Genomic DNA, 20,764 nt, shown 5'->3' with positions numbered 1-20,764 from the left:
AGGCCAAGTGGGGTCTGGTGAGTTGAGAAAATTGGATGGGGTCCAGAGATCATAGGTCTTTGAAGGGGAATAGTACAGATCTATGGGGAGGAGGTGTGAGGGAGAGGAGGCAAGTGAGGAGATTGTGGTCAGAGGGGTTTCAGAGTTGGGGAGGGTAGAGATTGTGCAGTGGTTAGAGATGATGAGATCGAGTGTCTGTCCAAGTTGGTGAGTGGGCAAGATGGGGTGGAATAGTAGGTCGGTCGAGTTGATGAGAGATAGAAGGCGGGAAGCAGAAAGGTCGTCAGGAAAATCTCTGTGGATATTGAAGTCACCAGGGATCAATATGGGCACGGAGAAAGAGAAAGACTTTCCTTTAAAAAAGGAGTCAAAATGGTTAAAGAAGTTGGCGGTGGGACTTGGGAGGGCTACTAGATGACGGCTACTAGAATCTGGAGTTGGTGGTAGAGGCAGATCATATGAGCTTCATTAGAAAGGAAGGAAAGGGATTGGGAGAGGTGCGGGGGAAGCCACACCTCCTCCTTTCCCAGTGAGCCCGGGGGAGGGGCAGAAGATGAGGCCCCCTCTGGAGACCCTGGCATCTGGAGAGAGCCAGGTTTCAGTGATGGTGAAGAGGAGGAGGAGTGACTGAGACAGGAACAGGTCAAGGATGAAGGGAAGCTTCCCCGTGATGGAACGGGGGTTCCTCAGGCCACACTTGGCTGAAGCTGGGGTGAGGGTAGTGGGGAGGGGACAGCACGAGAGGTGTAGAGGGTTTGGATGGGAGTAAGTTGATGGGGGCCGGCACGGGGGACGAGGGGGACGAGGGGTGGTGCTAGGATAGGATTCATTCATTCGTTCATTCAGTTGTATTTATTGAGCACTTACTGTGTGCAAAGCACTGATGACAGGTGTGGGGGCGATACAAGGGGCGAGGAGAGGTTGGAATGAAGCGAGTTGATGGGAGTCCACGCAGGGGGAGGGGTATAAGGGATGTGCTGTCCTACTCATTCATTCATTCATTCATTCAATAGTATTTATTGAGCGCTTACTATGTGCAGAGCACTGTACTAAGCGCTTGGAATGAACAAGTCGGCAACAGATAGAGACAGTCCCTGCCGTTTGACGGGCTTACAGTCAAATAAGATTTTAGATTTTAGGAACAAAGGAGTGAGATCTAGGTAACAGCCCTAAACCAAACACCAAGTACAGTGCTCACCACACAGTAAATGATCACTAAGTAGCACTGACTGATTGATAAATGAGCCACTATTTAAGGCTCTGCATCAAATCTTCCCATCCTTTAAGTCAACTACTCCCTGTACCCCAGTCTCATAGATGTCGCCACCGACCCCTTGCCCACGTCCTGCGTCTTGCCTGGAACTCCTCGGCAGACGATCACTTCCTGACCTTCAAAACCTTGACTAAGCTCTCTTTTCCTCATCTCTCACTCCCTTGTATATCACCCTTATACCTCATTCATTCAGTCATATTTATTGAGCGCTTACTGTGTGCAGAACACTGTACTAAGTGTTTGGAAAGCACAATACAGCAATAGACAGTCCTTGCCCACAACAGGCTTACAGTCTAGAAGGGGGGAGACAGCCGTCAAAATAAGTGAACAAGCATCAGTAGTTTCAATGTAAATAGATAGAATTATAGATATATACACATCAAAACAAGTAAGCAGGCATTAATATCAATAAGTAGAATTAAGCGTATGTACACACAAGTGCTGTTCAGGGAAGGGGGATAGAGCTAAGGGAGCGAGTCGGGTCGATAGGGGAGTGGGATCTGAGGAAAAGGGTTTAGTCTGGGAGTTAGATTTGCACCCCTTATCCTATCCTATCCTCAGTCCCACAACACTCGTGTACATATCTGTAATTCATTTATTCATGTTAATGTCCATCTTTCTCTCTAGACTGTAAGCTCCTTGTGAGTAAGGAATGTATCTGCCTACTCTATTGTGTTTTCCTCTCCCAAGGGCATTATACAGTGCTTTGCACAGAATAAATGCTCAATAACTGCCAGTGATTGATTGACAAGGTCACCCAGCAGGCAAATGGAGTTGGGATTAGAACCCAGGGCCCCTGACCCCCAGACTCTTTTCACTAGGCCACTCCGCTTCCCTCATTTGTATATAAAACCGTAGATGTCACTGAGCGAATGGTTCAGTCGCGATCATGTTATAATTCGAAGATGAAAGGCATATCTCTAGATGTGAAATGATCAATTTTGTGCAGGTTTTTGTGGTAGAAATGTCCACTCCCAACTGAATAGAAAATGGTAGTTTGCTTTTCAGTTGGCTGGGAAGGACCCATACGTCCCAGGTATGCTGTGGAAGGGACCGCTTCCCAAATTGATGCTTCTCCCTCGGCCCTGTAATTCTGCATCAAAGATCCTGGTTGCTGAGGGTGAACCATTACTAGTGAATTAACTTTCTGTGCCACTTACTTGGTGACTTAAGACTATTCATTGTGCACTGTTCTTGTTTCAGAGTCTTTTTTACAACATTAGTTCATCTTGACTGATGCCCTTGACTGTAGAATATAAATAGAAAATAGAGTTAGGTGACAAGGATAGATTAGCAATTCTGTTTCTAAGTGAAACAGAGAGACCATTGAGATAAATCATTCACTTAAAAAGCCTGGAGGATGCCAGTTAGAGGAATTACAACAAAACCATTTTTGTATGTCTGTTTGTTTTTTGTGGGTTGGGAGCTGTGAAACTGCTTTCATAGCTGCCAAGATCATTTTTCTCAAAGCTGATTATTTATGGTCTGTTTTACTTTCTGTAGCTCATCTTTCAGGAAAATTGTGTTTATCATTCTGATTAAATACGAGAATAACCCACTGTGTGACAGGACCTCTTAAAATTAACATACAAGATTTTGTTTGCCTGTAAAAAAAAAAAAATATTGTGATTCCTCCCACCCCTTGGACTTTTGGAGGTCTGACCGATATCTAATCAGTCATAATAATAACAGTAATAATGATTATAGTGGTATTTCTTAAGAATTTACTATATGTCCAGTGCTGTTCTAAGCGCTGGAGAAGATGCAGAAGATAATCCAGTCGTACGTGTTCTCTGTACCTCACGAGCTCACAATCTAACTAGGAAGGAGAACCGATGTTGCACCCACGTTTTACAGATGAGATAACTGGGGCCCAGAGAAGTTAAGTGCCTTTTGTGTAAGGTCACCCAGAAGGCAGATGGCAGAACGAGGATTAGAACTTGGGTCGTCTGACTCCTAGGCCCCTGCTCTTTCCACTAGGCAACAGTGCTCCTTTGATTTGATGACTGTCTTAGAAGCATAATGTTAGAAGCTACTTTGAGGGAAGTATAATAATAATGTTAGCATTTGTTAAGTGCTTACTATGTGCAGAGCACTGTTCTAAGCGCTAGGGCAGATGCAGGGTAATCAAGTTGTCCCACGTGAGGCTCACAGTTAACCCCCATTTTCCAGATGAGGTAACTGAGGCCCAGAGAAGTTAAGTGACTTGCCCAAGGTCACACAGCTGACAAGCGGCAGAGCTGGGATTTGAACCCATGACATTTGACTCGCAAGCCCGGGCTCTTTCCACTGAGCCACGCTGCTTCTCAAATTATAGTTCATCCCATTCAGGCTGGATGTTCTTAAGGCATTCACCAGAGATGAGCCCTTGTCCACTCTATACCCCTCTAGGTGTGATGGTTCCACACCCATTTGCCAATCACATCCCTTATTTTTCCTCAAATATTCAGGGAGAAAAACCTATGACATGCACTTTTTTCTAAAGCACTTAATGCGTTATTCTGCACACAGCTCTCATTAAATACTATCGATGGATTAATTGTGATTTTTGTTAAGCACATGCTAAGTGGCAAGCTCTGAACTGAGTGCTGAGGTTAACAGAATACAAGCAGTTCCGAATGGTCCCTGTCCCATTTGGGATCTCACAGGCTAAGGGTGAGGGGAAAGCCCATTTTACAGATGAAGAAACTGGGGCCCAGAGAAGCAAAGTGACATTCATTCATTCAATAGTATTTGAGCGCTTACTATGTGTAGAGAACTGTACTAAGCACTTGGAATATACAATTCGGCAACAGATAGAGACAGTCCCTGCCCAGTGACGGTCTCACGGTCTAATCGGGGGAGACGGACGGACAAAAACAAGACAACATAATCACTTGCCGCAGGCAATTAGTGGAGCTAGAATTAGAATTCAGGTCTTCTGGCTCGCAGGGCCGTGCTCTTATTTGATTCATTGTCCTGTTTGTTTTCAAGTTTTGTTTTTTGTGTGTGGTTGTATAGCTTGAACAACTCTGCAGCTCTTACCCTCTTTGGGTCAGCTCGGCATCCTTCACCACCCCAGCTGACACTTCTTCCTCCAACGCCGGTGTACTGCATTCACTCCTGCCCCACCACAGGGACGGGACTAGACTACCATTCATAAGACGACCATTCATCCAGTTTCGGATTGGTCTGCCCCTGTCTGATACAGACCCTGTTCCGGGGTGTAATAAGGTGGCGTATTCCATCTCATCTCCAACATGAAGTTCCACGACGCCAGGCCCGTGGCCAAATTCAGAGGGGCCTGAGAGGGGAGCTCAGTGCCTGCGGGGCAAGCGGAAGGTCTGTTCACCCCAAAGAGATGCCCGAAGTCCCAGGAATTTGGCAGAAAGCAGGCAGACCGCCTCAAAATGGCATGTTTGGCTCTCTCACGTTACGCTGAGTGTCGTCACGTACGTCTTCCCAGAGTAGGTCTCTGGGCATTCCGGTTGGGGTGAGGCCCGGACGGAGGGACCGCTCCCTTCTTCCCCTGGGCCAGTTCCATCTCGACAGCTTCAGGGATCCTGGGCAGCGTGGGCTTTTAATAATAATAAGGATGGCATTTATTAAGCGCTCACTATGTGCGAAGCACTGTTCTGAGCGCTGGGGGAGGGGATACAAGGTGATCAGGTTGTCCCACATGGGGCTCACAGTCTTCATCACCATTTTACAGATGAGGTAACAGGCCCAGAGAAGTGAAGTGACTTGCCCAAAGTCACACAGCTGACAAGCGCCGAACCAGGATTAAAACCTATGACCTCTGAGTCCCAAGCCTGGGCTCTTTGCACTGAGCCACGCTGCTTCCCTTTTAGGGAAACATCGGGGCCTAGTGCCAAGCGAACAGACCTGGCAGTCAGGGAATTTGGGTCTAGGCTTAGTCCCGCCACCTACCTGCTGTAAACTCTAGACTATAAGCTGGCTGTGGGCAGGGAAGGAGTCTAACAACACCATTATATCATACTTTCTCAAGTGCTTAGTACAGTACTCTGCACACGGAGTGCTCGGTAAACGCCATTGATTGCTGCGTGACCTTGGGCAACTCACCTACAAGCCTTCCATGACTAAATTCTCATCTCCCCACCCTATTTTCCCTTCTGCGTCACCGTTGCATTTGGGTCCGTACCCCCAAAGCAATGTGATGCCACCCCACTCTCAGCTCCACAGCACTTACGTACATATCCTACATATGTACATATGTATTATGTACATATGTGGAAGCAGCGTGGCTCAGTGGAAAGAGCCTGGGCTTCGGAGTCAGAGGTCATGGGTTCGACTCCCGGCTCTGCCACTTGTCAGCTGTGTGACCGTGGGCAAGTCACTTAACTTCTCGGTGCCTCAGTTACCTCATCTGTAAAATGAGGATTAAGACTGTGAGCCCCACGTGGGACATCCTGATTCCCCCGTGTCTACCCCAGCGCTTAGAACAGTGCTTGGCACGTAGTAAGCGCTTAACAAATACCAACATTATTATTATTATTATTATTATCCTTATACTCTGCTACTTCCCAGACTTGTAATTCATTTTAATGTCCGGCTCCCACACTAGATTGGAAGAAATCCTCGAGGCAGGGATTACAGAAGCAATTAGGGATCAGAGAAGCAGCATGGTTCAGTGGAAAGAGCCCAGGCTTGGGAGTCAGAGGTCGTGGGTTCTAATCCCGGCTCCGCCACTTGCCCGCTGTGTGACTTTGGGCAAGTCACTTCACTTCTCTGTGCCTCAGTTACCTCATCTGGAAAATGGGGATTAAAACTTTGAGCCCCACGTGGGACAACCTGATCACCTTGTATCCCCCCAGTGCTTAGAACAGTGCTTTGCACATAGTAAGCACTTAACAAATACCACTATTATTATTATTATTATTATTATCTCCAAACTCTATTGGAGTTTCCACAGACGTTTATAGACAATTTTCACAGACGTATTTTCACAGACGTTTATAGACAATACTATTTACTATTTGCTCTGCACTCAGAAAGCTTTCAGTAAATACCTGTGATTAATTGATTTAACCTCTCTGTGCCTCTGTTGCCTCATCCGGGAAATGGAGTTTAAAGTTCTGTTCTCCCGTCCTTGTAGTCTCTGAGCCCCTCTTGGGGCATTGAAGCCCCGCTTTACAGATTCATTCAATCATATTTATTGAGCGCTTACTATGTGCAGAGCACTGTCCTAAGTGCTTGGAATGTACAATTCGGCAACAGATACAGTCCCTGCCAGATCACGGGTTCACAGTCTAAATCTTATGAGAAGCAGCACGGCTCAGTGGCAAGAACCCGGGCTTGAGAGTCGGAGGTCATGGGTTCGAATCCCAGCTCTGCCACTTGTCAGCTGTGTGACTGTGGGCAAGTCACTTCACTTCTCTGGGCCTCAGTGACCTCATCTGTAAAATGGGGATGAAGACTGTGAGCCTCACGTGGGACAACCTGATTATCCTATATCTACCCCAGCGCTTAGAACAGCGCTCTGCACATAGTAAGCGCTTAACAAATACCAACATTATTAAATGGGGGATATAGACAGCAAAGCGAAACAGAACAAAACAAAGCAACATCATCAAGATGATCATCACTGCTGAGGATCTGAGGCCCAGAGAAGTTTAGTAACTTCCCCAAAGTCACACAGTGGGAAGTGTCAGAGGAGAGACCTGTTCTCGGAGTTCTATTGGAACGCCACCTCCTCCGGTAGGCGCTTAGTACTGTGCTTGGCGCATACAGTAGGGGCTTAACGAACGCCGTGATTAATGGACTGTGCTGCAGGGAAGTACAGGGTGAAAGAACAAGGCTTCAAAAGAGCAAACCACATGGGACGGGTTCAGGTTGGAGGTGCGGGAGGATTGTAGGAAGAGAGAGGGCGGCTTTGAGGGTCAGGGCTGGACGAGGGAGGTTTTCCGGGGGATCAGTGTGGAGGTGGGGAGAGGGCGGGAGCTGCTGGGAGAAACGGCGTGGCTTAGTGGCAAGAGCCTGGGCTTGGGAGCCAGAGGTCACGGGTTCTAATCCCGGCTCCGCCACTTGTGAACTGTGTGACTTCGGGCAAGTCACTTCACTGCTCTGGGCCTCGGTTACCTCATCTGTAAAATGGGGATCAAGGCTGTGAGCCCCACGTAGGACAACCTGATGACCTTTTACCTCCCCCAGCGCTTAGAACAGTGCTTTTCACATAGTAAGCGCTTAACAAATACCAACATCATTATTATTATTATTGAGCGGGCAGAGTGAAGAAAAATCAGTTGAAAGGCTTACCCTGAGCAGCAAGCCCCCTCTGCAAATCCAGATACGTTTGGCTTAAGGTATAATCTTTTCATTACTTAACATCCAAGTTAGAAAAATCCTATAAACTTTCCAACACCCTGTTTTTTGAACGGTCCGTTTCTTCACAGTGTCAAACGTATCTGGCCACCCAGCTTGACCTGGCTCATATTCCTCAGACTGCCACCGAAGAATGTTTTCTCTTGCCAGTCCCCGGGAGATGGAGAGCCCGACCTTAATAAATCGCTCTCAAATTTCTCTTCTCCAGACTAAATAATCCCCACTTCTTTAGCTCTGCCGCAGCGCTTCTGATTTCCTCCACCTTCAGTCATCCGTGACCCTCTGCAAAGAGCCCTGTTCCGCAAAGAGCACCCCCTCTGCATTCTCCACATTTTTCTTTAGCTCTATGTGCAGTCGAGGTCGGGACACCCGGCACTGGGAAGGATCTCGCTAGTGCCGAGAATAAAGTGAGAATGGCCTACATCCGGAGTCCTGGTTGAGCACACCGACTCTTTTTCTTTAATCGCGCATGCTGCCATTCCCTCTTACATCTGTGCTATTTGTGTTTCCTCCCAAAGTGTCCTACCCACCATCAATCCTTCCTTCTTTCTCGACTGATGATTTCTCCCGATCCTTATGACTTCTCCCCGGTAATCCTAGCTAAGATTCTGTCTGACACCCACCTCTGACAATTCAGGAGGCTGGTGAGCCCGATGTCTCTTTCGTCAACCAAGTTATTGATGATGAAAATGCAAACTAAGGCCACGACAATGTGACACTGTCTTGCTTTTGGCTGATTGGGTTGGTTATGTTACTTTCCCTGGTCATTCCCTGGTTATGTTCCTTTATGGTCATGGGTTCGAATCCCGGCTCTGCCATTTGTCAGCTCTGTGATTGTGGGCGAGTCACTTAACTTCTCTGTGCCTCAGCTACCTCATCTGTAAAATGGGGATTAACTGTGAGCTTCACGTGGGACAACCTGATGACCCTGTATCCACCCCAGCGCTTGACAAATACCAACATTATCATTATTATTATTTCCCTGCCCCCTTCCTTTCTCTGCCCCACTCCTGTGATCCTGTTGAGTTTTCATTTCCAAGGCCTCAGAGAATCTTAGTGGAACAATATGCTTCAAAGATGAGTTTTGAAGTACTTTGGTCTTTGAGCTTTGTATTTACAGGGATTTATGGTGGTATATTTTCAAATGAAGAAAAGCATGATGCTGTGAATTCTTTTTCAGGAAAGATAAGAGATACTTATTTGCCTTGGGAAGAAAGGCATTTCTCAACTAGATGCATGTATTTTGCAAACATTCCCCATCCATTTCATTAGACGTCCTGTACTCTGGAGCGGTTCTGCCTATTTTAATTGGTAATCCTGACATTAAGCTTTGGGAATGGAGCATTTCTGCCGTACAAACTTGTCTATCCAAATTGCTCTCGATTAACATTTATCCAAGTCTACCAAATGTTTGAATATTCTAATGACAGACTTCATGTGGCTTGTGGGATCACCAGCCAACACTTCAACTTCATCCCTGTGATACCATTTTTCAAACTAGTATGCCTTCAGTTCATCAGTGCTGTGTATTGAGCATCTACTGCTCCCAGAGCACTGCGCTAAAAGCTTGGGAGAGTTCACCAGTAGCGAGACACCTTTCTTCCAAATAGAAGCTAACAGTTTAATGGAGGAATGGGGCCATCTTCCCTAGCGTGGGGAAAATGTGAGAGCAGACTGTGAGCTCCCCTCTGGACCGTCAGCTCGCTGTGGTCAGGGAATGTGTCCGATGTTATATTTGTATATTGTGTAAGCGTACTTTCCCAAGCGCTTAGATAAGCACTTACTAAATATGATTGAATGAATGAATGCATAAAGTGACGGCCCCACTTTTTGAAGTTGTATTTTCTCATATAGTTTCCCCATATGAAAAATGGGGAGTTCAGTACTGGTTCCCTTCTCCCCTTAGACTTGGAGCTCCTTGTAGGACGTAAATATCTTGTCCCTTCCTCAGCATTTAGTCCTGTGCTTGGCACATAAGTGTTGAACTTACTATTATTGTTATTACTGGTACTTATTGCTATTATAATTATTATTAATAATAATAATATGGCATTTGTTAAGCACTTACTGTGTGCAAAGCACTGGTATAAGCGCTGGGGTAGATACATAGATACAGGGTAATCAGGTTGTCCCAGGTGGGGATCACAATCTTAATCCCCATTTTACAGATGAGGCAACTGAGGCCCGGAGAAGTTAAGTGACTTGCCCAAAGTCACTCAGCTGACAAGCGGCAGAGCCGGGATTTGAACCCATGACCTCTGACTCCAAGCCCGTGCTATTTCCACTGAGCCACGCTGCTTTATTATTATTAGCGTTATTAGAAGGGTAGTAAGCACTCAATACTATTGAATGTTTGAATTATTCTGCATGCAGGGAACTCAGAGATTAGGATTGTGAGAAACAGCGTAGACTGTGAGCCTGTCACTGGGCAGGAATTGTCTCTATCTGTTGCTGAATTGTCCATTCCAAATGCTTAGTACAGTGCTCTGCACATAGTAAGCGCTCAGTAAATACTATTGAATGAATAGAGCATGGGCCTGGGAGTCAGAAAGAACCTGGGTTCTGATGCCGGTTCTTCCACGTATCTGCTGAGTGACCTTGGGCAAGCCACTTAACTTCTCGGTGCCTCAGTTGCCTCATCAGTTAAAAAAAAAAAAAAAAAACAGGGACTAAGAGTGTGAGTCCAATGTGGGACAGGGACTGTGTTTAACCTGATTAACCCGTATCCATCCAAGCGCTTAGTATAGTGTTTGGCACATAGTAAGCGCTTAACAAGTACCGATATTATTATTAGTTTGTGGGGTGCCCCCTGGAGCCAAGAGTTTCTGGGGGACCAAGTCTCCTCCCTCGGGTTATCATCCTCGTCAGTGGTATTCGTCGAGTGCTTACTGGGTGCCAAGACACCACTGTACTAAGCGCTTGGGAGAGTATAACAGAGTTAGTAATCATGTTCCCTGCCCACAATGCACTTCCTGTCTAGAGAGGGAGACAGATGTGTTCCCAGAGCGGTAGCACATACGTACATCCTCCAGTGTCCTGTTTTTTGAATTTTCTGGGAAGACAGCCAAAACTGTAGAAAAAACTAGAACCTTGAATCACTTTGGTCTGGAATTGAGCCTGTAGGTGACTCAAATAACTACCAGTACTGTATTGGAACAGATAATAAGAACCAGGAGACTATTTCCAGCATCTTTTGATTCCTCCTTGCTCATTTATTCACTCATTTATTGAGCACTTACTTTGTGCAAAGCACTACTCTGCACTTGGAAGAATACAACATGACAAGCGGGCCACTTTCCACAAATGGTAAAGCGTCAGCTATCATAAACGGATTGAGGGCAGGGATTGTCTCCATCTGTTGCCGAATTGTACATTCCAAGTGCTTAGTACAGTGCTCTGCACATAGTAAGTGCTCAATAAATACTATTGAATGAATGAATTAATTTATGATTCCAACCCAGTCTGGTAAGTATACTAATTTGCTTTTGGAATTCCTTAGTTTTAATCTAAAACTGTTTTTTCCTCCCCTTTCAGTTGTCTACGAACACAGATCAAGGTTAGAAAAATCCTTACAGAAGGAAAGACTTGAACACAAAAAAGCAAAAGAAGGTGAAGTTGTATTTTTCATTCCATTATATTTTTGCAATTCTGTATTTATAAACCACTTCAAATGTTTTCTCCGGTTTTGCCTAGGATAGGCTGCCAAAAAGTGTATAATTTCTAAAATGTATATGAGGTTGTATTGAGGTATGCGATTATATATGCATGTAAGTGTGTACTTATAAATGCGACGGAATGAATAAATTAATACATATCTGTGTTCTATATAATTTGGGTTGATGCCAGTGTTGAGCTTCTATATTCAAGTCAGTTAATGATATTTATTGAGTGCTAATTGTGTATAGAGCAGATGTACTAAGTGCTTGGGAAAGTTTAACATAGAGTTGGAAGATATGTTTCAGTGCCCTGAACACAGTAAGAGCTTAATAAATACAATTGAGTGAAATACGATTGAATGAATTTGTTCAGTTCCTTTTTAACTATAGTTTGGTCAGGGTCATTTGATTACTCAAACCGGAGAAGTGCTGTACATATGTGGGTGGATGGGAGGGTGTTAGGGTTGGTTAATCAAGCGCTTAGTATGGTGCTTTGCACACAGTAAGTGCTCAATAATTACGATTGAAGGAATGGTGACTGTTACATCTGCTCTTTGGCATCAAGTTGTCATCGGTGACATTGAAGAGCTCTTCATATATGGTATCTAAAGTACAGCTGGCCTTCCCGTGCACAATGATTGTTGTAAATGACCTCTGCTTTGTGGCATCTGCCTTTGCTGTAATGATACTTAAATTCTGCGTCCTCAACTTTTCAGCAGCACCATTACTGCTAGGCTTTTTAAAATGTAAATGTATACATTTTATTTAATCCCAAAGCAAGAAATAATAAAGGTTTCCTTGATGACATTTTTTTGGAGAAGAGTTCTTTCTGAATTCAGCCACTGTACTACTGAAGTAATGATTCATTTAGATGATCTGGTAAAAATATTCAAAATACAAAAAAAAATTGTTTTGACAACTCTTGGTCCGCTGCCAATAAATCTTGATCCTCGTTTTATGGTTCCACCTAGTGGATAACACTTAAAAAGTATGAAGATGGTGTGACCTGATTTGGGATTTTCTCTCCAAATCTGGAGTGGTTTTATGGTGCCATCTAGTGTGTCCTCTAGAATGTAATAAATCATTCAGTGTGGAGGCTGCTTTTTCTTTTTTTCCTCTTGTGAAAGTCAAGTCACTAAGAAAATTAACGCTATAGTAATTGTGTTGTGTTTTTCTTTTTAAGGTAGTTGTGTTTTTCTTGTTTCTTCGGGGTTTGAAGAAAGGGAGGAAATTGTTCTCAGAACATGCTTTGCATATAGTGGCCCGCTAGCTGGATAAATCATTCGTTCAATTGTATTTATTGAGCGCTTACTGTGTGCAGAGCACTGTATAAATGCTTGGAAAGCACAGTTCGGCAACGGATAGAGACATTCCCTACACAACAACGGCCTCACAGTCTAGAAGGCTCAGAAATCATCTGAGATGTCTTTAATTTCCTTTCCACCTTAGTGTTGACTGGGGAACTTTCCTAGCTATATTCTAGGAAGTGCTTAAGGATCATTTTTGTTTTAATGAATAGTTGAATTTGGAGCTTGTTAAATTGAAGATGATGTACTTGACCCTTACAAATTTCTCTGTTCTTTCCCAATATGTTTTCTCTAGATTTTCTTGTTTATAAATTAGAAGCACAAGAAACTCTAAATAAAGGAAGGGTAAGTTGGCTGTATTTTGGTTTCATTTCAGTGAAAGAATCAGTCGTCCAGATACACTGAAAATGAGCGGACGCGGTCCCTGCCCCTTCGTATCAAATAAAAACTCCTCACCATTGGCTTTAAAGCAGTCCATCGCCTTGCCCCCTCCTACCTCACCTGACTTCTCACCTTCTGCAACCCAGCCCGTACACTTTGCTCCTCTGGTGCTAACCTTCTCACTGTGCCTCCATCTCACCTGTCTCACTGCTAATCCCTGGCCCATGTCCTGCCTCTAGCCTGGAACTCCCTCCCTCCTCAGATCCACCAGACAGTTACTCTCCCCACCTTCAAAACCCTGTTAAATTCACATTTCCTCCAAGAGGCCTTCCCAGACTAAGTCCACTTTTCCTCATCTCCCACTCCCTCCTGCATCGCCCTGACTTGCTCCCTTTGCTCTTCCCCCACCTCCCAGCCCCACAGCTCTTATGCGTAAACTTGTAATTTTATTTATTGATGAATGTCTCCCCGCCCCCAGACTGTGAGCTCGTTGCGGGCAGGGATTGTCGCTGTTTACTTTTGTACTTTTCCAAGCACTTAGTATAGTCCTCTGCACACGGAAGCGCTTAAAAAATATGAATGAATGAATACAGAAGTTCCAGATCCAAATTGGAAGGGAGAGTCGGGTAGTAACGACTCAGAATTAGATAAATTTCCAAACCTTCCAAAGCAGTTAGCAGCCAGGCCCAAGGTCTGAAGTGTCCAAGTTTCCCCAGTATTCTATAATGAATGAAAAGTTGGTTTCTCACTAGTTTTTCTTCGATATTGGGAAGTAGAGCAGGAAGCGGCATAGTTAGAGAAGCAGCGTGGCTCAGTGGAAAAGAGCACGGGCTTTGGAGTCAGAGGTCATGGGTTCAAACCCCGGCTCTGCCACTTGTCAGCTGTGTGACTGTGGGCAAGTCACTTCACTTCTCGGTGCCTCAGTTACCTCATCTGTAAAATGGGGATGAAGACTGTGAGCCCCACGTGGGACAACCTGATTCCTCTATGTCTACCCCAGTGCTTAGAACAGTGCTCGGCACATAGTAAGCGCTTAACAAATACCAACATTAGTTTATTGGAAAGAACACAGATCTGGAAGTCAGCGGACCCAGGTGCTCATCTTGCCTCTGCTGCTTTCTGTCTTTTTTACCTTGGCCAAATCACTTAACTCTGTGCCTTAGTTTCGTTTAATCTAAAATAGACAGTCTACACTCTCCTGCTTAAACTGTGATCCTCCTATGGGGCAGGAACGGCCTGTATCGAACTGTTCATCCTGCATCTGCCCCAATGCTTAGGGCAGTGGTTGGCACACAGTTGCTTAACAAATACTCTTCTCCTCCTCCCCTTCGTTTTATTTGTGGTATTTGTCTAGATCTTAATATGTGCCAGACACTGTACTAAGCACTGGGGTAGATACAAGCTAATCAGTTGGGACAGAGTCCATGTCCCATGTGGTTCTCAGCCTTAATCCCCGTTTTACAGATGAGTTAGCTGATGCACAGAGAAGTGAAGTGATTTGCCTAAGGTTACCCAACAGACAAGTGGTGGAAAGCTGTAATTAGACCCCACATTCTTCTGACTCCCAGTCCCAGGCTCTAACCACTAGGCCGGGGTGCTTCTCCCAACTCTTTCTCCTCCTCTTCAGTCTCCTTTTCTTTGTCATCCTCCTCTTTACCCTGCTTTTTGTTCTTTCCTCTTCCTTCTCCCTCTCCTCTCCTCCTCTCTTCCCCCTCTCTTCCCTCTGATCCTCCTCTTCTTCCCTCTCCTCGTCTTCTTTCTCTTGTTCCTCCTCCTTCTGATTCCTCTAGAATGTTAGCTTCTTGTGGGCAGGCAGTGTGTCCAGCAACTCTCCTATATTAGACTCTCCCAAGCGCTTAGCACAGTAGTCAGCGTGGCTCAGTGGAAAGAGCCTGGGCGTTGGAGTCAGAGGTCATGGGTTCGAATCCCGGCTCTGCCACCTGTCAGCTGTGTGACTGTGGGCAAGTCACTTCACTTCTCTGTGCCTCAGTTCCCTCATCTGTAAGATGGGGATGAAGACTGTGAGCCCCACGTGGGACAACCTGATTCCCCTGTGTCTACCCCAGTGCTTAGAACAGTGCTCTGCACATAGTAAGCGCTTGACAAATACCAACATTATTAGTCTGCACACACTAACCGCTCAGCAAATACCACTGATTGATTTATTGATTTCCCTCTAGAATGGTAGCTTCTTTTGGGCAGGCACCATATGCAGAAACTCTGCTATATTGGGCTCTCCCAAGCGCTTAGCACAGTATTCTGCCCACAGTAACCGCTCAGCAAATACCACTGATTGATTTCCCTCTATTATTATTATGGTGTTTGTTAAACGCTTACTGTGTGCCAAGCAGTGTTCAAAGCGCTGGGGTAGGCACGAGTTATTTATTTGCTATTGTTTTAATGAGATGTGCTTCCCCTTGATTCTATTTATTGCCATTGTTCTTGTCTGTCTCCCCCGATTAGACTGTAAGCCCGTCAAAGGGCAGGGACTGTGTGTATCTCTTACTGATTTGTACATTCCAAGCGCTTAGTACAGTGCTTTGCACATAGCGCTCAATAAATATTATTGAATGAATGCTGATATGACATGACTGAATACCCACTTCTCTCCTGAACAGTCATTGCAATCTCAGACTTCACTCCCCATAGCCTAAGCCTAGTATCAGGAGAATATACAAAATTCAAGATAAGTGCAGTTCTCCCCTGCCCCCTTCCACAGAAGCCTAGTATCAGAGGAATATACAAAATTCAAGATAAGTACCGCCGCCCTCCTCCTCTCCCCCCCCAAGAAAATCTTCAAACTTGTCAGGTCAAATCAATTTATCCATAGTTACCTATTGAATGCCTAATGTAAACATGTACCAATTATCCATGGTAAGAATTAGTCATTCCTTCAATTGGAATTAACAATAGAAAGATCTTCATAGTTTAGATGAATTAGCTTAGTAAACACATTTCTTATCCTAAATGGTTCCCAGACACTCAGTTACTCCTTGGCGTTTATTTCCCAATTGTATTTCCTCACTCTTTGTTAGAGAGGCTGTGTGACTGATGATAGAAATACCTTACTGGAAAATTGTAATTATAAGAAGGAACCATAAGATTTTAATTCAAGTAATGTGTCATATGTGAAAATCAAGGCCGGCACCAGACATAAGATTTAGCGGTTGGGGAAAAGAAAGCTAGGATGGTTACAAATGTCCTTCAATTTGGTGTTTGACAGCCTATTATTTTGGTATACTATAAGCCGAAATAAAAATAGAATTCCAGAGCCACTCTATTCAAACTCTGAATCGAGTTTAGTTTCTGAATGTGAAAGTTTTAGGCTGCGTTTACTGTTAGAATGCATTTCATTCCTTCCAGGTTAACCATTTTCTTTGAATTTTCCAGCAAGATTCCAATAGCAGATATAGTGCTTTGAATGTACAGCATCAGATGTTGAAAGTGAGTATTAAGGAAAAAAAAGCCTTTTGAAAAACCTTTCGAAAATTTGACTGTTCTTTGTGAATGAAGTGTTGGATTAGCTGTAATTTCATTAAATTAGCTTTACCACACCGTTAGGAGATAAAAGAAATGTTATGGAAGATTGCTTTGCCTAGAAATCTAACATAAAATTTAAAAGTGGTAGAAAATGATGCATGGTTAGAATTCCTAGTCATCATTTTGACAAAATGTATGTATTTCTGTTTTTGTCTTTCAATAATGATGGTGTTTGTTAAGCACTTATTAAGCTGTCTAATGTAATTATTTGTACTGCTGTCTTCGGCATCCTTTCCTTTTTTATCTTATGTGTTTTGAAGATTCTTTTCTAAGCAGAAATGTCACAGATTGAGTGGGACTTTTTAAATGGTGGCTAATTGTATGTGTCCTATCTAGTAAGTAGAAAAGGAGTTGATGTTTACAGATTCTCCTTCCATGTTAAAAACGTCAGAAGTAGGATCCAGCATTTCTCTGAAGCCAACAGAAATGAAAATTAGTCTCACAGAATGCCATTTTTCAAGGCGTGAAAATGACTATCCGACCCACTGGGTCCTTAGAGTTTTCTGTCTATGATGTGTAAGCAATGCCTTATAGTCTTGTATTCTTGTGTGACCATGGGCAAGTCACTTAACTTCCCTGTATCTCAGTTTCCTCATCTGTAAAATGGGAATCCAGTACCTATTCTCCCGCCTACTTAGACTAAGAGACCCTGTGGGACAGACAGTGTCCAACCTGATTACCTCGTGTCTACCCCAGCATTCAGGACAGTGGTCAGCATATAGTAAGCGCTTAACAAATACCAATCAATCATATATTGACCACTTACTATGTGAAGAGCACTGCCTTTAAGGGCATGGGAGAGTACAGTATAACAGAGTTGATAGACATGTTTGTTACCTGCCCATGTGAGTTTACAATATAGAGTAATGACATAAAACACCATTAAAAAAAAAAATGAGACCATCATTGAACTGCCCCGAATTGCTTCATGGCAAAAAGCTGGGAGAGTAAACCTGAGGATAAATAGAGAGTGGTAGAGGACAGCAGCAGAGGGTTAGTATGAGTGGTCTCCATTGACATAGAGAGGGATGGAGGGAAGCAAAGCATCATACTTTGCTTATTTTACTTTAGTTTGCTGTTTTGCTCTTTTCCCATCCCATCTTACCCTCAGAGGAGAATCACGTTTGCAAGAAACGATACCAGACTCCACCCTGTTGCTGCTCTAGAACTAACTGCTCTTCACCCAATTTGGCATTTTCAGAGTCAACATGAAGAACTGAAGAAACAGCACAGCACCCTAGAGGAGGAACATCGCAAACAAGGCGATGATTTCACTAGAACATTTAGTGATCACAAGCAGAGGTACTTACAGTTCCAGCAAGAGAAAGAACAGGAGCTCTCCAAAATTAAAGGTATTTCAAGTTCTCTGTCCACCCACTTTCTACAAAGACATGCCTCATACCAGTACTTTAAACTCATCTCCAGTAAATTCTTTGTTTAGTTTGGCGACATTGACATTCGGCATACATTGGGCAGGTTGCCTCGTCTTCAGCATTTGACGTCACTTTTGGGTTTAGTCAGTCTCATTCCCAGTCCTTAACGGACCTTTGTTTATTGAGATGGCCAGTAGTTTTTTTTTTTCTCTCAATCATCACATCATCGATAAATGGCTCTCTGAATGTCGGGTCTGAAACCTGTCATTTAAGTTGCTTCCATTTCCTAACTAGCCCGACTGCTGATGCAGGCTGGTTGAGGATAGCGGTCAGTGGGGTCAGTGACAGTAGCTTTAACAATAATAATAATAATAATAACATATTTGTGAAGCAATTAGTATGTACTGAGTGCTGGCATGGAGACAAGGTAATCAGGTCAGGCACAGTCCCTGTCCCACAGGGGCCTCAAAGGCTAAGTAGGAAGAAGAAAATATATTGAATTTTACAGATGAGGGATCTGAGACCCAAAGAAGTGAGTGATTTGTATAAGAGAAGGAGCATGGCCTAGTGGAAAAAGCATGGGCCCGGGAGTCGGAGGACCTGGGTTCTAATCCCTGCTCTGCCACTTGTCCGCACTGTGACTTCAACAAGTCACTTCACTTCCCTCTTGACTGAAAGCTTGTTACAGGCAGGGATCGTGTCTAATTTCATCATTTTATACACTCCCAAGTGCTTAGTACAGTGCTCTGCACAAAGTAAGCGCTCAGGAAATATGATTGATTATCTGTTTAATAGCTACCTCCTCTTTAAAATGGGGATTAAGACTGTGAGCCCCAAAATTGTGTCCAAAATGATATCTTGTATCTACCCTAGTACTTAGTACAGTGCCTGGCATATAGTAAGGATTTAGCAGATACCTCATCTGTAAAATTGGGATTAAGACTGTGAGCCTCACATGGGACAACCTGATTACCCTGTATCTACCCCAGTGCTTAGAACAGTGCTTGGCACATAGTGAGTGTTTAACAAATACCAACATTATTATAAAAAAAAAAAAGTCACACAGCAGGCAAGTGGTGGAGCCAGGAGTAGAACCCAGGTTCTCTGACTCCCAGGCCCATGCTTGAGAATGCCCATGGGATTAAGTAGTAGCCAAAGTCCCTCTTGACCATCCTGTACCATAATCAGGAAAGCTCCACGAGTTTTCACTGGTGAAAAGTTTACAAAAAGAGTCTGCTATTGCACCATCTCGCGTACTAGACCCTGCTCCAAACTTAATGGAGAGAAGTACAGTCAGATCTTCAGGAGGATGTGCCTCCTGATTCTCACCTTGCTGATCATCTCGTGTGTGAAATGTCTTTTGAAGAGGTATTAGGGCAGTTCTTGAAGTTGAGGGTTCCTGCTGATCTCTCATTGCTTAAAGTTCAAAGCTGTCACTAGTTTCAAAAGCGGAGAAGTTATCTGTCCTAGTTCGCCTTACATGTAACCTTTATACAGCTGGCAATCAGTCTTATTATTTAGTGCTTAGTCTGTGCAGAGTTCAGTACTAAGTGCTTAGCAAGTTCCAGTGTAACAGAGTTCATAGACGTGTTCCCTGCCCACAACAAACTTACAATCTGGAACTGTCAAAAGGAATGCACTTGCGCTGAGCATTTGAAATGGCTATCGTCGATTGTGAAGAAACATTTGTTCCAGGACTCATTCCTGGCTAGCCAATACCATTTTCATAACTCTATTTTACCAAGCCCTCTTTACTAAAACTGGGACTGTAGACTGTATACAGCATGACTTAGTGGTTAGGGGTGTTTAATCCCCATTTTGCTTGGGCATGTCACTTCACTTCTCTGGGCCTCACTTTCCTCATCTGTAAAATGGGGTTTAAGATTGTGAGCCTTATGGTGGACAGGACTGTATCCAACCTAACTTGTATCTACTCCAGCACTTAGCACAGTGCTTGGCACACAGTAAGCACTTAACAAGTACTATTAATAATGTTGGTATTTGTTAAGCGCTTACTATGTGCCGAGCACTGTTCTAAGCGCTGGGGTAGACATAGGGGAATCAGGTTGTCCCACATGGGGCTCACAGTCTTAATCCCCATTTTATAGATGAGGGAACTGAGGCACAGAGAAGTTAAGTGACTTGCCCACAGTCACACAGCCGACAAGTGGCAGAGCTGGGATTCGAACTCATGAGCCCTGACTCCAAAGCCCATGCTCTTTCCACTGAGCCACGTACTATTATTATTATTATACTTTTTGTGGGCAGGGATCACATCTGCCAATTCTGTTTTTACTAATGGTTAGGTATAGTGCTCTGCACACAATAGGTGCCCAATAAATACCATTAATTGGACTGATTGACACAATAGAGCTCAGTATAAGCATTTGTTTTATTAATTTTGATGCCATAACTTTTCAACTGTAAATCTTAAAGGCTCACTTTGTGTAACTTCTTTTGAAAAATTAGAAACGGTGTACAATTTGCGAGAAGAGAATAGACAGCTGAGAAAAGCCCATCAAGATATTCACACCCAGCTTCAAGATGTGAAGGTAAGCTTTCCATTAAGTAAAAAAGGCAGTTCAATACATCCCACTGGCATTTTTGGCATTCTGTTGTGCGTCTTTGTAACTGTAGCTTAACGTCCAGAGTTTAGGCCAAGTTAACAATGACTCTGGATGTAATTCTGGATTGTGGAATTGTGACACCCGCTCTCAATTTTGTAACTGTTTTTTAATTATCTGCAAATCTTTGAGAGATTTCTAAGTATTCTCAAGAGATGTGAGGAGTAAAAATGAATTTAAAGAGCAGCATGAAAAGCTCTCTCAAATGATATTCTGGTCACTACTTGAGCGTGGATGTCTGAGGGAAATGGAAGAATGACGGTTATATTCAGGTATCTATTGTGCCCTA

The 20,764-nt window shown here is 43.9% G+C and overlaps 1 protein-coding gene across 6 annotated transcripts in view; it reads left to right on the top strand.

Moving 5' to 3' along the window:
• GOLIM4 (golgi integral membrane protein 4) overlaps nt 1-20,764 on the top strand; it is a 102,565-nt gene that overhangs the window by 48,150 nt on the left and 33,651 nt on the right. For all 6 annotated transcript variants that reach the window (XM_029075893.2, XM_029075900.2, XM_029075886.2 and 3 more), the window contains exons 2-6: nt 11,129-11,203; nt 12,853-12,902; nt 16,329-16,382; nt 17,680-17,830; nt 20,321-20,403. In XM_029075893.2, the coding sequence (XP_028931726.1) occupies nt 11,129-11,203; nt 12,853-12,902; nt 16,329-16,382; nt 17,680-17,830; nt 20,321-20,403 (413 nt within the window). The remainder of the gene's footprint in view (nt 1-11,128; nt 11,204-12,852; nt 12,903-16,328; nt 16,383-17,679; nt 17,831-20,320; nt 20,404-20,764) is intronic.

This window comes from Ornithorhynchus anatinus, chromosome 1 (genome assembly GCF_004115215.2).
Source record: "Ornithorhynchus anatinus isolate Pmale09 chromosome 1, mOrnAna1.pri.v4, whole genome shotgun sequence".
Taxonomy (NCBI): domain Eukaryota; kingdom Metazoa; phylum Chordata; class Mammalia; order Monotremata; family Ornithorhynchidae; genus Ornithorhynchus; species Ornithorhynchus anatinus.
Note: the sequence above shows the minus strand (reverse complement) of the source record. Positions and strands in the feature narration are given on the sequence as shown.